This window comes from Macaca thibetana, chromosome 4 (assembly GCF_024542745.1).
Source record: "Macaca thibetana thibetana isolate TM-01 chromosome 4, ASM2454274v1, whole genome shotgun sequence".
Classification (NCBI taxonomy): domain Eukaryota; kingdom Metazoa; phylum Chordata; class Mammalia; order Primates; family Cercopithecidae; genus Macaca; species Macaca thibetana.
Window position 1 is genome coordinate 36,647,738 of NC_065581.1, and position 17,136 is coordinate 36,664,873.

General features: G+C 41.1%; 1 protein-coding gene across 2 annotated transcripts in view; it reads right to left on the reverse strand.

The window, feature by feature from the left end:
- Positions 1-2,725: 2,725 nt before the first annotated feature.
- SRPK1 (SRSF protein kinase 1) overlaps positions 2,726-17,136 on the reverse strand; it is a 92,474-nt gene continuing 78,063 nt past the window's right edge. For both annotated transcript variants that reach the window (XM_050787597.1, XM_050787596.1), the window contains 3 exons: positions 12,484-12,553; positions 8,332-8,424; positions 2,726-5,169 (listed from right to left, as the gene is read on the reverse strand). In XM_050787597.1, coding sequence (XP_050643554.1) covers positions 4,985-5,169; positions 8,332-8,424; positions 12,484-12,553 — 348 coding nt within the window. In that variant the 3' untranslated portion in view covers positions 2,726-4,984. The remainder of the gene's footprint in view (positions 5,170-8,331; positions 8,425-12,483; positions 12,554-17,136) is intronic.

The following is a 17,136-nucleotide window of genomic DNA, read 5'->3' on the forward strand; positions in this document are numbered from 1 at the left end:
TGGAGTTTCAACATGTTGGCCAGGCTGGTCTCGAACTCCTGACCTCAAATGATCCACCGGCCTTGGCCTCCCAAAGTGCTGGGATTATAGGCGTGAGACACCGCGCCCGGCCCCAAATTTCTAAACACTTAACATTATCTCAAGTGTCCTGGCCTTTAAACGGGGATATTTCTCTTGTATCATAAGAACTTGGTGTGGATTAATATTTTTGCAAGGACTTAAAGTTAAATGCATATTATACATGTAGTTTTTATTTTTTTGAGATGGAAGTTTTGCTCTTGTTGCCCAGGCTGGAGTGCAATGGTTCCATCTTGGGTCACCACAACCTCTGCCTCCCGGGGTCAAGTGATTCTCCTGCCTCAGCCTCCTGAGTAGCTGGGATTACAGGCATGCACCACCATGCCCAGCTAATTTTTTTGCATTTTTTTTTTAGTAGAAAACGGGATTTCTCCATGTTGGTCAGGCTGGTCTCGAACTGCTGACCTCAGGTGATTTGCCCGCCTTGGCCTCCCAAAGTGCTGGGATTACACGCGTGAGCCACTGCACCTGGCCTATACATGTAGTTTTTAAACTCCAACTTTTATTTTATTGGAATCTACCTTCCCAAACCTCCAACTTAAATGTCTTTAGCAACACAAAAACAAACTTCCTTCTCAGTTGGCCTCAGGTTTAGTCACTTTTCTGTATTAATATTCTGAAGATTTTGTAAGAGCTTTATGCTATGCTAAAGCTTTGCTAACTCTCAAGTTGCACTGACTATTCAAACTTCTCTGGTGCCTGAAGGTCTTATTTTTATTTTTGTAGAGATGGAGTCTCATGCTGTTGCCCAGGCTGGAATGCAGTGGCGTGATCACGGCACACTGCAACCTTGAAATCCTGGGCTCAAGCATTCCTCCTGCCTCAGCCTGAGTAGTTGGGACTACAGGTGCCAGCCAACACATCTGGCTAATTTTGAATTTTTTTATAGACACAGGGTCCCACTATGTTGCCCAGGCTGATCTTGAACACTTAGGTTCAAGTGTTCCTCCTGCTTTGGCCTCCCAAAATGTGGGGATTGCAGGTGTAAGCCACTGCACCCGGCCATAAGGCCTTATTTTAAAGCAAATATAAGTTCAGATTCTATTATCAGCAAATCGCCAATTTTCTGTGATATAACAATCTAAGGCAAAGCAGTTTCCTTATAAGGCTAAACTGGTAAGAGTACAGGTTTCAAAAGAAAAGAATGGGCAGTAACGAAGTCCACTTATAAGCTGAGACTGCTCTGCAGCAGCTAGTTTCCCTGTGGACACGCAGAGCAAATTCAGAATTAAAGGGGGTTGTAAACCCACCTGTTTGTTGGCTCTTTTGAGATAGCTACAAGCTCTCCTATAATAGCACCAAGGTTCCCCCAAACTGGGAATTCTAGGTCCATATATTTAACACAAGGTGTAGGAGGGCCTGCCTAGGTTGGTCAGTCTGGTGAACAAACTGGTTTAACGGATCCCAACAGGTTACATTTTAACACTACGAAAACACTGTGTTCTAAGTATTGCACAATTAAAACAAATTAACTAGAACAATTTATGTAGTTCAGGTGTAGGTGGGAAAAGACAAATAACACTAAAAACTACCACAAATAAAAATGAAAATTAAAAACTAGACATGAAGCAAAAAATAAATTCTAACAAGTCCTGACCAAGTCATCCAATACAGAAGCACTCCAACAGAAAGCTGGACAATTTACACAAAAAAATCAAAAAATGCAAATACCTATGAAAACAAGTTTATGACCTCACTAGTAATCCAATATGCAAATTATGATATTCCTGTGGGGAAGGGGCAGAGCCCAAACTAGTGATTCGTAAGAGGCCTGTTCATACACTGGTGTATACAGAGAAACAGTCCGACCATTCTGCTAGTTGTCCAGATAAGTTAGGCAATATTTATTTATTTATTTATTGAGAGAGTCTTGCTCTGTTACCCAGTCTGGAGTGCAGTGGCATGATCTTGGCTCACTGCACCCTCTGCCTCCCAGGTTCAAGTGATTCTCCTGCCACAGCCTCCTGAGTAGCTGGGACTACAGGTGCCCGCCACCACACCTGGTTAATTTTTGTAGAGACAGGGTTTCACCATGTTGGCCAGGACAGTCTCGATCTCTTGATCTTGTGATCCACCCGCCTCGGCCTCCCAAAGTGCTGAGATTACAGGTGTGAGCCACCGTGCCCGGCGGCAATATTTATTAAAAGCCTCAAAAATGTGTTCTCTGACCCAGACAGTTCAAGAATCTATCCAAGAAATGAAGAGACAAGTGTATGAAAGCCTGTGTAACACATCATGCCATTGCCTTAGTAAGAGCTTATATTTCTAAGTCTTCTGGATTTCGCACATACTGTGCATTTATAATTTGAGAAAAACAACCACCCCGACAAATCTTCTGAAAGAAAGTGCTATCTATTGGACGTAGGGAAAAACAATTTTCAAAACAAAAACAAAAACAAAAACAAAAACAAAAAAAACAGGCTGAAAAATAGTATTCCACAAATGTTAATTTGGCTGTTAATTCTATCCCACTCCCAATTTAAAGCAGACGCAAAACTATGAACCCCACAAAATGGCAAGTGTGCAATCTGTACTGTTTCATTCCATATTTAAATTAAAAAAGCATACTCAACTGATCTTTTCCTCCAACTACTCAGGGCAGAGCAATTTGGACAACACATGAACAAGAGATTTTTGGAAACATGTTGGTTATTAAATAATTTGTTTATTGTACGGCATTTACAAAGAAAACAGACAATGCACTCAGTAGAAAGAATAAAAATGTATTTAGGGCTTTATTTTTAACTGACAGCAAATAGAAATCCTTTAGTGAGATCGTGGCAATTTGACAGTATTATAATTAAGCTCAATAAAGATACATGGGGTACTTGGAAGATCAAGTTCTACAGCTGCCTATTTCCACATCTTTCAATCCATCTGGCTCCTTAAACAATAGGGGGGAAAGCCCTTATTTGGTGGAGGAGCACTTCCAAAATGAAGTTACAGGTTCTATTAAAATTTACTGTCACATCAACTGTTAAAATAGGGCCTTTTGCATGTTTTATTTCACCTTAATATCACCAGAATTCCTGTAATTCCACAATTGTGATTTTACAGTGTAGAAGATAATTCAGTTCTAGTCTATTGCTTTAGATGTAAAAACAGCTGAAAACCCAAAGTGGATTAGAATTGCTGAAGGATTTCCCTGCCGTTGTTTGATACAATCTATTCTCTTGATTCTTGGTAGGTGCATAGAAAGCCTAACTTAAAATTCTTTCTACAGGAACATGTCTGAGTTCAGGAGTACCCAATGAAGGATCCGAAGAATGGCTGGCCAGTTACTCAGAGTAATATGTTTATGAATTAAATGGATTGCATAACGGCACCACTTTTCCTTTGTCACTGTTGGTGGATAAATGACAAAGTAGACTCCAATCTCCCGTATAGAAAGGTGGTTACCCAACAGCCTCACTGGTGGCTTGCTAGCAGTAGAGCCTCAAGTTGCACCTCTGTGGCTTTCTGTAAATTCGAGTCCTATAGCCACTTCGAGAATGCTGTAATCCCCAAGGCCCACTTGGTCCATGCTGAAGAAGCGGCTGTGACCCCAGTCCTGCCCCTCTTTTGCTCTTCAATATTACTGGAGGAATATGTAATATCTAGGTCAAGTCTACGAGAGGCTCATCCTAAAAAAAAAATGGCAGTCTTTTCTCAATTAAAACAAAAAAGCCTCAAGTACATCTCAATCATGTCAAAATTATGGTTAAAAACTGACATTATGTAGGGAAATAGCAGCAGAGAATGGCTAATCTTAAAAAACAACGAACCAACCAAAAAACAAAACAAAACAAAACAAGATCAACAAAAAAAAGTGCCATCCCACCCCTCCCCTTGGTTCTTTCATTTGGGGTTATATTAAAGACTCGAGCCTCTGAGAATATGAGAAAGGCAAAGCCATAGAGGAAAACTGCTTCAAGGCCAGAGTTTTGGGCAAGGTAAAGAAAAAGCTGTACATGAAAGCAGGGGACTGTCTGGAAAAGAATCAGAATCTCAAGATCTACTTAAGTGGGAAAGCTCTGAAATCCAGATCTCCGTTCTAACGTCATCCTGATCCTTTAGTTATGGGGCAATAAACTCAAGTGCAATGAGTAAAGTGCCAGCCAAGGATACAAAAACACAAAACAAAACAAAACAGCCAACCAAAATAACTCTGGTCTTAGGGCAACAGAAGACATACAGGAAAGGACTGTTTATAGAACACCTGAGGTTCTCAAGAAATTACTATTCAATGGTTCTGTTTTTGCTTACATTAAAAATCAGACTGAAGATTCAAAGATCTTAACTATTAAAGGATGAAAGGAATTCGACAGTGCTTTGAACAGTGATAAAATGGTACCCAAATTTGGTGTTCACACAGCTAATTAAAAGACAGTAGCTTAAAAGTTGCAGGAAAAAATGTGAACATAGAGAACAACAGAAACAGTCCAGGAAGATGATGTAGCCTGGACACAGCAAGTTTAATGTCTCTGCTGTACACAGAATTAACACCCTTTCCCCTCCTCATCCTTATGCTGGCAATAGGATATGCACTAGAAAATTTGACTCTTAGAGTCAATGAATAAAAGGATGGGCTCATACACCTTCATAGCTCTTTTCAAAAAGGATGCTTATAATTTAAAGGATGTCCTAATGGGAAGGAAAGGTACAGGGCAAGAGGCTGTTTCACATTTTAGTCCATTAGTCTTTGGCAGAGCCCAACCAAGGCCAAATTCACCTAGGATGCCCAATGGCTGTGGGGATCTCCACAGGGTCAAGTAAGCAAACCCAAATGAACATGTTGGATTAAAAAAAACCAAGATCTAGAAACTCTTGAAGGAAGAGCTTCACCCTGAAAAGGGAAGAGGAAAATGCTTGGAGGGGAAGGGCGGAGGGTCAGTGTGTGATCTCTGCTGTGGTGGTGGGCAGGGGCTTAGGAGTTAAGCCAAGGGTGCCGAAGACACTCGGCGGCAGTGGCTCTCTTCTCGGGGATCAGCTCCAACATGGGCAGTAAGAAATCTGTGAAGCCAGCTGCCTCTTCCTGAGACCACTCATACTTCTCCACTAGAACCTCAAAAAGGCCCCAAGGTTTCAGCTTCGTGATATGTTTAAGGTCACCTGCAGTGAAGACAGTATAGAAAAAGTCACTGATCAACACAGACAAATGACAAGGTCCTCTTGTGGAACTAATCCATGTAGTCTATGAGGAATCAGATTTTGCAATCAGAATCTAATCCTGCATTCACAAAGCATTTTGTTTCTGGCATATGCCTCAGAAAGAAGTGCCTCTATTCTTCATAAGGCTCTAAAAATTTAAGGTAATTTGTTTTTTCCCCTATTCTAGGATTTTTTTGGGTCCCAGTCAAACTGGGTATGACAATCAGGATAGGTATTTACTACTAAAACAAACATGAAATGCCTGTCTTCAACATGGTCTCATATGGTGTACAGAGGCACTCTAGCACCACATACCAAGAATAATTTGCTTATGCTCTTTTTTGTGTATGTGCTCAATAGTTTAGTATATGTTGCTTCACAGTGAGGCAGTAATTTAAAATTAAATCATAATGTCAAGCATGGATAAAAGCAACAAAAAAACCCCCAAATCCTACACAGCTTTCAGATACAACAGCTTCATATATTCTATACCAGGGGTCCTCAACTCTATACCAATACCCTCTGTGGTACCAGTCTGTGGTCTGTCAGGTCTGCACAGCAGCAGGTCAGTGGTGGGCCAGAGAGCATTACTGCCTAAGCTCTGCCTCCTGTCAGATCAGTGGCTGCATTAGATTCTCATAGGAGTGTGAATCCTACTGTGAACTGCAGTAGGGATCTAGGTTGCATGCTCCATAAAAGAACCTAATGCCTGACAATCTGAGGTGACACAGTTTTATCTCCAAAACATCCCCCTACCCCCCAACCCCCACTGTCCACAGAAAAATTATCTTCCACAAAACCAGTCCATGGTGCCAAAAAGATCGGGGACTGCTGCTCTATATACTATACTGGATTATCAACCTAATTGCTTCTTTGAAGTGAAAAAATTTTAAAAGATAGTCAATTATTAATAGCTAAGGCAAATGCTGCTTTAAAATTTTAAGTTGGCCAGGCACAGCGGCTCACGCCTGTAATTCCAGCACTTTGGGAGGCTGAGTTGGGTGGATCACTTGAGCTCAGGAGTTCAAGACCAGTTGGGCAACATAAGTGAAACCCTGCCTCTACCAAAAATACAAAAAATTAGCTGTGTATGGTGGCACGTGCCTGTGGTCCTAGCTACTTGGGAGGCTGAGGCAGGAGGATCATTTGAACCTGGGAGGTGGAGGTTGCAGTGAGCCAAGATTGCACCACTGTACTCCAGCCTGGGTGACAGAGTGACACCCTGTCTCAATAATAATAATAATAATAATAATAATAATAATAATATTTTTTTAAAAATAAAAATTTTAAGTCTCTTTTGTGAGCAGTGAGTGCCTATTTGATTACCTACCTGGTAAACACACATGCCTTAATCTGACTGTACATAAGGAAGAACTCTTACGAAACATTTTAAAATTTTCCCACCTAAAAGAGGTTTAAGAAAGGGTAATGTTTCTGAGGATGGCTCCTGTCAAGGATTAAGAAAAGTCATTTTTCTCAGCACTTCTGTAGAAGTTGTGAGGAAAAAGGGAACCATGGCACAATGGAGGTAAAAAAACCAGACCGTTTCCTAGATGCTTCTAGGTGAGGTTTTCACATTTCAGTTTTTTTTTTTTTTTTTTTTTTTGCAATGCTTAAGAAATATATTATCAAGTCAAAAATTGGAAGTTTTTTTTGTTAATAACAACAAATACATAAAACTAAAAAGTGTAAAGTTCGTTTGTATGACTAATGTACTTCGAGTGACTGTGTTAGGTGTCACTGGATACAAAGATGAGTGAGATGTAGTCCCTGCCCTTATGTAAGAAGCTTAAATGACCTGCCCTTTGGTAGAGGCAGTTCTTAGACCAAACGCCAGCAAAAAATTTGTCCATTTTTCAGAATTGCTATAAAAGTAATCAACCAACTGCATGCAGGCACCATACATATTAACTAACTTAGTAAGAAGTATACATTATTATTATTATTATTATTATTTTTTTTTTTTTTTGAGACGGAGTCTCGCTCTGTCACCCAGGCTGGAGTGCAGTGGCCGGATCTCAGCTCACTGCAAGCTCCGCCTCCCGGGTTCACGCCATTCTCCTGCCTCAGCCTCCCGAGTAGCTGGGACTACAGGCGCCTGCCACCTCGCCCGGCTAAGTTTTTGTATTTTTAGTAGAGACGGGGTTTCACTGTGTTACCCAGGATGGTCTCGATCTCCTGACCTCGTGATCCGCCCGTCTCGGCCTCCCAAAGTGCTGGGATTACAGGCTTGAGCCACCGCGCCCGGCCAGAAGTATACATTATTATTATCTCCATTAAGAAATCAGCAAACTGAGGCACAGTTAGATCCTGGCAAAGGTCACATGGCTAGGGGAGTAGCCAGGGTTTGACAGTCTGGCTCCAGTCTCTGCTCTTTTTTTACCCTGAGACAGGATCTTGCTCTGGTTGCCCACGCTGGAGTGCAGTGGCAATCATGGCTCACTGCAGCCTTGACCTCCCAGGCTCAAGTGATCCTCCCACCCCAGCCTTTGGAGTAGGTGGGACCATAGGTGTGTACCACCATGCTCAGTTAATTAAAAAAACTTTTGTAGAGACGGGATTTTCCTATGTTTCCCAGGTTGGTCTCGAACTCCTAGACTCAAGTGATCGTCCTGCCTTGGATTCCCAAAGTGTTGGGATTACAGGCGTGAGCCACCATGCCCGGCTCCAGTCTCTGCTTTTTTTTTTTTTGAGATGGAGTTTCGCTCTTGTTGCCCAGGCTACAGTGCAATGGTGCGATATTGGCTCACTGCAACCTCTGCCTCCCGGGTTCAAGCGATTCTCCTGTCTTAGCCTCCTAAGTAGCTGAGATTACAGGCGCCTGCCACTACTCCCAGCTGATTTTTTGTATTTTAGTAGAGATGGGCTTTCACCATGTTGGCTAGGCTGTTCTCAAACTCCTGACATTGTGATTTGCCTGCCTCGGTCTCCCAAAGTGCTGGGATTACAGGTATGAGCCACCGCGCCTGGCTCAGTCTCTGCTCTTGACCACTTTTTTACCTCTTTGCTAAGTCACAGGTTAGCATTCAGGGTAGGCCCATCATTCTGTAGGATATTGGGAATATGTGCTTACCTCTTAAAACACTTCTGCCTCCTTAATGTCTGGGAACACATTTACTTTACCTTTTTTGGTGAAAAATTCCTTGGAATATTTTCCTGCCACAATGAGCTTGCGAGGCACCTTCCCCAGAAGTTCTATGATCAATGCAATGTGATCTGTATATTTCAAACATTTCAAGAAGGGGGAAAAAAAAGATACATAACAAGAGTAACAAATGTAGCTCTAGAAAATAGCAGAAAGAGTAGCATGCACACCTCTTTGTAAAGCATATCAGGCTTGCTTGCTATCCTAAATGGGAAGAGGAAGACTCTATCCATCTAATGGAGAATTCACAAAGTCAAATTTTTGTGGATTCAGTGATAACTAAAAACAATCTTGGTGTGAATGCTCTGCTTCCTGAAGTATCCCCTGGGTCCTAGATTAAAACTCATGTAACAATACTACCTCTGCGATTGAAGAAGTCTTGTGAATATTTCCCACTGAGGGCAAAGCATCTTGGAATTCTGCCTATCAGCTCTATAATGTGCACAATGTGGTCTAAAATAGAAGGGTAAGAAGAATAGATCAAGGACAAGCTGTAAAAGAGGTTTTTCTATGATTAGCTTTTTCAAGGACTAGCTGTTTAAAAGTAACTACAAATAAAACCAAAGATAATGAAGGGAAGACTGACTGGGAAGGCCAAGAATTATTTCTGGTGATTGGTCACCCGACAGTGTCGGGCAAGTACCATTCTGGATTTTGGAGGCTTATCTTCATCTTTACTTCTCTTTTGTCTATATATCTAGGTTCAGGTAGGTTCTTTAGGTAAGATTTAAAAAACTGTCCAAATATGTGTTAGACATTCTGGAACTATTATTTGTGATCGTTCTGTCTCAGCCTCCCCAGTGGCTGGGACTTCAGGCATGTGCCACCACACCTGCTGACTTAAAACATTTTTTGGAGAGATGAGGTCATGGCATACTGCCAAGCTGGTCTCAAACTCCTGGGCTCAAGCAATACTCCTGCCTTGGCCTCCCGAAGTGTTGGGATCACAGGCCTGGGTCACCACCTGGCTGATACCCCATTTTAAAGATGAGAAAATAGAACTTCAAAAAGCACAAATGGCCTAACTTGAAACGTCAGGGCTAATATGAGCTAAAACTCAAATGAAAACCAATTATCTTATGTCTTGTCTAAAGCTTTTTTTCCTAAAATCATTTTTTAAGAGTAAAGATTAGCACAAACATTTTAAAGTATAGCTACTTGATGATCTGTAATCGTCACAGTATGAATATGGATCATGAGCGCCACCAGGGAGGCATGCAGCCTCTTAACCAGGAGGTGAGTCTGGGAACAACCAGTACACACACCTCAGGCAGATCTACTGTCTTTTTTTTTTTTTTCCTCTGCAGGTGACAGAAATTAAGAATATAAAACCTTTTTTTTTTTTTGAGATGGAGTCTTGCTCTGTCGCCCAGGCTGGAGTGCAATGGCATGATCTTGGCTCACTGCAACCTCCGCCTCCTGGGTTCCAGTGACTCTTGTGTCTCAGCCTCCTGAGTAGCTGGGATTACAGTTGCACACCACCATGTCCAGCTAATTTTTGTATTTGTAGTAGAGACAGGGTTTCACATGTTGGCCAGGCTGGTCTTGAACTCCTGACTTCAGGTGATCTGCCTGCCTTGGCCTCCCAAAATGCTGGGATTACAGGTGTGAGCCACTGTGCCTGGCCTGTATTTTTTGTAGAGATGGGTGGGGTTTTGCCATGTTGCCCAGGCTGGTCTCAAACTCCTGGGCTCAAGTGATCCACCCACCTCAGTCTCCCAAAGTGCTGGGATTACAGGCGTGAACACCCAGGCAGAATATAAAAGTTTTTTTTTTTTAAATGATGGCTCCTGGCCAGAAAAAAAGCTTTATAAAATACTTTTATCCTGTAGTTACAGAATCATTAAGGGTTAAACTTCCAGTTATGTATCTTACAGGGGAAATAACATGCTAGAGACATTCATATTATCTGGGAATTTGTGAAGGTTTCAGGTTATATCTTTCTCATGTAAAGGAGTAGGTGTCATTTAAAGAAGACTTCACATTTATGACTTCCCTACAACCTTTGAGCAGTTTTGACTGAATTTATGGTTTGGTAACAAGTACCTGCATGCCAAGAATTTTTCTGCTGGTTTTTGGCAGGACCTGCAAATGTGTTTTTACCATTAACAATAACCAAAATGAGAATACCAAGGAAAAACTTAGACTATAGTTTCTAAGAGAACTTCTTAAAGTTCTTAGAAACTTAAGTAAACTTCCAAGTAAAATATTGGTTCTTTAAATATTTTTCCTATACCAAGGAATTCCCTTGAAGTTGTTACTTTACATTTAATTCCTGCAACCTATCTTTGGCTTATGAGGATTGATATACTTGACAGACAAAATTATTAAGTATTATCCCATGAGTTAGGGCTGTGGAAAGCCAGAGTAGAGGACATGGTACTCAGGCTCCTGTCCTACCATGACTTGTAACAAACTGCACACACTAGTCAGGGGTAAGGGTTTGCTTGTTCCTGCTCTTATAGGCCAAACTGCAGTAGAACAGCACAGGTAGGGTTGATGTTTGACCTAAGGACTATTAGTACTAACTGGTATAGGATGGAATAAATTAGAATTTAAATATCTAGGGAAGATAGTTTTTCCCTGTCCCCTTATTTGGGACTCTGCATATATATTAAAATTTTCAGGTTTGGTAGCATACTACTACTTGATATAATTCTAGCCACTATACGTGTTCTGTACCACACACTAACATTTATGGAGAATCTAGGGAAGTAAAAAAAAATTAATTACCCTCCCAACAAATATAGTAGGTAGTTTCTAGGCCTATAACCCCAAACACTGTAAGTCTATAACCCCAAACCTATAACCCAGAAAAATAGCAAGCAGAGAGTGGGTAAAATCAAGTAGTAATTATAGTACCCTCTAACATGGGGCTTATACATATAAAATATGTACTCACTTAAATAGGCATTCACAGGAATTGGATAGCATTTTCCAAATGGAATTCATTAGGGATATTAGCAGGTCCTACTAACATTACCTATTAATATCCCAGAAGACCACATTTTGAGAAACAAAGAGCACTCCTGGTTCCATAGAGCATGAAATACGTGTTCCCAAAGACTCAAGGAAAGTACAAAAAGAACATGTTCTCTACATTGGGAGGGTAGATGCTGTAGTGATCTCTCAAAATAATCCTCATTAATCCTACAAATAAAACATAAGCTGCCTCAACTGTATAAAACATTTTCTTGGCTGGGCGCGGTGGCTCATGCCTGTAATCCCAGCACTTTGGGAGGCTGAAAGGGGTGGACCACGAGGTCAAGAGATAGAGACCATCCTGGCCAACATGGTGAAACCCCGCCTCTACTAAAAATACAAAAATTAGCTGGGTGTGGTGGTGCATGCCTGTAGTCCCAGCTACTCAGGAGGCCGAGGCACGAGAATCGCTTGAACCACTGCACTCCAGCCTGGTGACAGAGTGAGATTTCGTCTCAAAAAAAAAAAAAAATTTTGTTTGTTCACTCAAATTATTAACCCATTTAGTTATCTGGATGCCATCATAATAGAAAAATCAGACATATACAGTTGCCTGCTTCCACAGTCTCTCAGACAAAGTTACTGGCAGCTTAAGCTTTTCCCACTGGCTACCACAACATGTAAATCCATTCTATTTTGTTTTAAAATGGAATTCCAAAGAAGAAAAAATTACAGTTTTATATTCAGAAAAGGGAAAAAAGAATGCTAAATGTTGGCAGAATTTATAGAAATAGGATATAGTCTCTGCATTTAAGTAGTGTGTGTATATTAAAGTTACTGACCTCTAAATAAATTTGGAGGCATAATTGAGCAACAGGTTGATGAACAGGTAAACTCAAACTGGGTAAAGAATGAACCACTGATATATACAGAAAGGAAGATAACTAGATGTTGAAGAAAAAAACTGTCCAGCACACAGAAGTTTTAGGTTAACTGTGGCCTTTTGACTCTGACAGAGCTCTTTAGTATTTTTCAGAAAATATCTAAAAACTTACTATAAAATGTCTTTTATATTTCTAACTTTTCTGGGATTTACATATGCTTTGCACACTAACAAGACTAAGGCTCTTCAGTACTAACAAATGATGTTAGCTAAATGTGGAAAGTGTAAATACCACACACACACATCCACGGTTAAGGGTTCTCACCTTCATCTCGAGTGTACTCTTCCCCTGAATGAGGTTCAAACAAATAGTCACCTGTGGCCAGTTCAAAGGCCTAAAAAAAAAAAAAGAGGACAGTATATGAAAGCACAACAGAAAAGAAGGCCTTTGGAAAGCTTACTGCTATTTGGCTCAATATGAAGTAACTCTTGTTCCCTTGGGAAAATTTACAGATTAAAAAAAAAAAACTAAAAAAAAACCCTATAAGATTATTCCTAAAGCATTTCTTCCACATCCCTATCTTAATAAAATGGAGAAAACAGCAAAGACTCAGTAAATACTAACATGTGGGTTATTTCATGCCTAAACCTCCCCACCCTAAACCCCAGCAATTCAGCCCTCCTGAGTTTCCCTTTTTTGGCCAGAAAAAGGCACACCTGGATATTAAGTGATTCTAAATTATTATGCATGAGAAGAACAGGTCTTTCTTACATTATAATCACACACGGCTAGAAATTGAGATTCTGTACCAAACAAAAAAAATCAAAACAAAAAAATTCAGATGTCTACTTATGACTCTCTAGTGTTCAACAAGTACACTATTAACTTTTGCATAGGAAGTACTCCCTAGACTGTCCCAGATGGAAAGTTCCTGATTCCTAGGTCTTTTTTTTTTTTTGAGATGGAATCTTGCTCTGCCTACCAGGCTGGAGTGCAATGGCGTGATCTTAACTCACTGCAACCTCTGCCTCCGGAGTTCAAGTGATTCTCCCGCCTCAGCCTCCGGAGTAGCTGGGACTACAGGCACGTGCCACCACGCCCAGCTAATTTTTGTATTTTTAGTAGAGATGGGGTTTTACCATGTTGGCCAGGATGGTCTCAATCTCTTGACCTCATGATCCACCCGCCTTGGCCTCCCAAAGTGCTGGGATTACAGGCGTGAGCCACTGTGCCTGGCCAATTTGTAGGTCTTTAGAAAATCAGAAGATTAAGTGTAAAGGGAGTCAGGAGCCTAGCCTATGTGACTGGCAAGTCAGTACTCCCTAATCAGGAAAAGAAAAGCCTGTCTCCTGTAATAGAAAAACCTCTTACAGTGTTCGAGAGCATCTTAGGAAATGATATCCTTAGGAATAAGTGCCATGCAGAATGAAAAGATAGTGTTAGGGTAACAGCGGGGCTACATAAATCTCACTGATTATAAATGGAGTTTTAAAAATCAGTAAAACAGCAGTTTTGTTTTTTTGAGACAGAGTCTTGCTCTGTTGCCTAGGCTGGAGCGCGGTGGCGCAATCTCGGCTCACTGCCACCTCCGCCTCCCAGGTTCACTCCATTCTCCTATCTCAGCCTCCTGAGTAGCTGGGACTACAGGTGCCCGCCACCACGCCCAGCTAATTTTTTGTATTTTTAGTAGAGATGGGGTTTTACTGTGTTAGGCAGGATGGTCTTGATCTCCTGACCTCGTGATCTGCCTGCCTCAGCCTCCCAAAGTGCTGGGATTACAGGCGTGAGCCACTGCGCCCGGCCAACAGCAGTTTTTAAAAATAACCTTATTGATAGGGAAACACAGTTATAAAATAAGTGCTAGTCATAGGTCAATTTTGATTAAATCAATGGTACTAAGTGGTCCAAACAACCTCAAGAACTGTAGACTCCAGGACTTAGTTGGGGCATATTCTCAATTTAGACCCAAGTTTAGGTCTTGGTGGCTCACCAGTGTCAGTTTCTGCAATTTCATGACAGAACAGCCTTTCTCAAAACAGTACTACCGTCCAGAGGGAGACCTCAAAACCAGAAGTTTCAGGATAGGTTTAGGAATCAAATACTATCTCTAAATGTCAAGAGTGCTATATGGCTTCTTGCTTGGCATTGCTTGTTTTACATTTCACTCGTTTATTATGAAACTGAACCACAGTGATAGAGCAGATACTTGTTCTATCCTCAGTTGTCCTGAGGTTTATAGTCCCAAAGCAACAGAGAAACAAATCATGATTCTTATTCAACAAAACTTGTCAATCATTCCTGACACCAGGACTTAAAAAAAAACAACTCATGGTCTCATAGAGTTCAGTAAAGATACTGAAATTAAAGTTAAAACAAAAACAAAAACAAACACAAACACACACATGAGCCAGTCATGGCAGTGCTATATGCCTGTGGTACTGGCTATTCAGGAGGCCAGAAAATGAAATATTCTTCAGTGCTAAAAAGAAATGAGCTATTAAGCCATGAAGATATGGAGGAACCTTAAATGCATATTACTAAGTGAAAGAACCCAATCTAAAAAGGCTACATACTGTATGATTCCAACTATTTGACATTATGGAGACAATAAAAATATCAGTGGTTGCCAGGGAGTGGTGGAAGGAAGGGATGAACAGGCAGAGCACAGAGGAGTTTTAGAGCAGTGAAATGATGTTGCATATAATAATGATAGATACATTTGTCAAAACTCATAAAAGAGTGAAATGAGATGTAAACTACTGACTTTGGTTAATAATGATGTGTCAATGTAGGTTCACTGTAACAAATGTATCACTGTGGAGCAGCAGATCGATTGTGGGGGAGGCTCTCTGTGTGGGGAGCATATAAAACTTATTTGTACTTTTTGTTCAATTTTTCTGTGAACCTAAAATTGCTCTAAAAAATAAAGTCTATTAAGAAACAAACCAGTGTACCATCCTTTGTTAACCTTCTCTAGACTACTGCCTTTGAGAAAAATGGCTTAGAAGATAGCATGAAATGCATGGAAAAGTTAAAACAATGACAATTTAAACAGACTAATCACATTCAGATCCAGAAGTAACTTGCAAACTCTAGGTAGCAGAAAGGAATACTGACACAGCTTAAGGGTCAATCTAGCATTTCATAAGCAATGTTTGTGTGTGGTCAGAATGCAAAGAGTGACTACCAAACAGAAAATGAGGACTTTCAGGTAAGAGCTGTTTCTACAAAGTAACATGTCCATCATCTGTATCAATGGGCTGGCCAATGGCTGTCTCAAAGTGAGGAAGACAAGTCAGAGTTCTGATGCTTGTCCTTCTGCAGAGATAGAGGTGTGCTTAATGTATTAACTGAAGGCCCCTTATCTTGACCCAGGTTTGACCACATTAAGAAGGGCTGAAGTGCTGGATATGTTATTTTAGAAAAAAGGAACTAAAAGATGATTCAAATTTCCTGTCTTCAACAATCTATACCAAAGGGAAGTAAAATTCCAGAGCAGGGCTGGAGGCTGGAACAATTAAGTCTGTTTTAAATTAAAAAGGTTGCCAAGGAATAGGGGAAAAGGGAAACAAGGAGTTTTTCTCCAATGGTATATAGAGTTTCAGTTTTGAAAGATAAAAAAAGTTCTAAAGAGGCCAGGTAGGGTGGCTTACACCTGTAGTTCCGGCACTTTGGGAGGCCAAGGCGGGAGGACTGCTTGAGCCCAGGAGTTCAAGACCAGCCTGGGAAATATAGTGAGATCCCATCTCTTAACAAAAAAAAAATTCTAAAGACAAGTTGTATAAAAATGTGAACATAGGCCAGGTACAGTGGCTCATGCCTGTAATCCCAGCACTTTGGGAGGCTGAGGCAGGTGGATCACTTGTGCTCAGGAGTTCGAGACCAGCCTGGGCAACATGGTGAACCCCGTCTCTACCAAAAATACAAACAATTAGCTAGGCATGGTGGCACATGCCTGTGGTCCTAGCTACTCAGGAGGCTGAGGTGAGAGGATTGCTTGAGCCTGGGAGGTGGAAGTTGCAGTGAGCCGAGATTGCACTACTGCACTCCAATCTGTGTGACAGAGTGAGACCTTGTCTCCAAAAAAAAAGAAGACTCAAGAAATCAGAAATGGGCCGGGCACGGTAGCTCACGCCTGTAATCCCAGCACTTTGAGAGGCCGAGGCGGGTGGATCACGAGGTCAGGAGATAGAGACCATCCTGGCTAATGTGGTGAAGCCCTGTCTCTGCTAAAAATACAAAAAATTAGCCGGGCGTGGTGGCAGGCACCTGCAGTCCCAGCTACTTGGGAGGCTGAGACAGGAGAATGGCGTAAACCCAGGAGGCAGAGCTTGCAGTGAGCCGAGATTGCACCACTGCACTCTAACCTGGGCGATGAGCAAGACTCCCATCTCAAAAAAATAAATAAATAAATAAATAAATAAATAAATAAATAAATAAATCAGAAATGAAAGAGGAGACATTATAATGAATACCACAGAACTACAAAGGATAAGAGACTACTATGCATAATCATATGGCAACCAATTGGAAAACCCAGAAAAAAATGGAAAAATTCATTGACAATATAACCTATGAAGATTGAACCATGAAGAAATAGAAACCCTGAACAGATAAAAAATAAGAGATTAAATCTGTAATAAGTCTCCCATCAAAGAAAAGCCCAGGACCTGATGGCTTCACTGCTGAATCCTACCAAATATTTAATGAAAAACTAATAGCAATCTGTCTCCCGGGTTCAACTGATCCTCCTGCCTCAGCCTCCCAAGTAGCTGAAACTACAGGTATGTGCCACCACACCTGGCTAATTTTTTCATTTCTTTTGGTAGAAATGGGGTCTCATTATGTTATCCAGGCTGGTCTCAAACTCCTGAGCTCCAATGATCCTCCTGCCTCAGCTTTCCAAAGTGCTGGGATTATAGGCATAAGCCACCAAGCCTGGCCCGTCATGATCTTATATACAGAAAACCCTAAAGA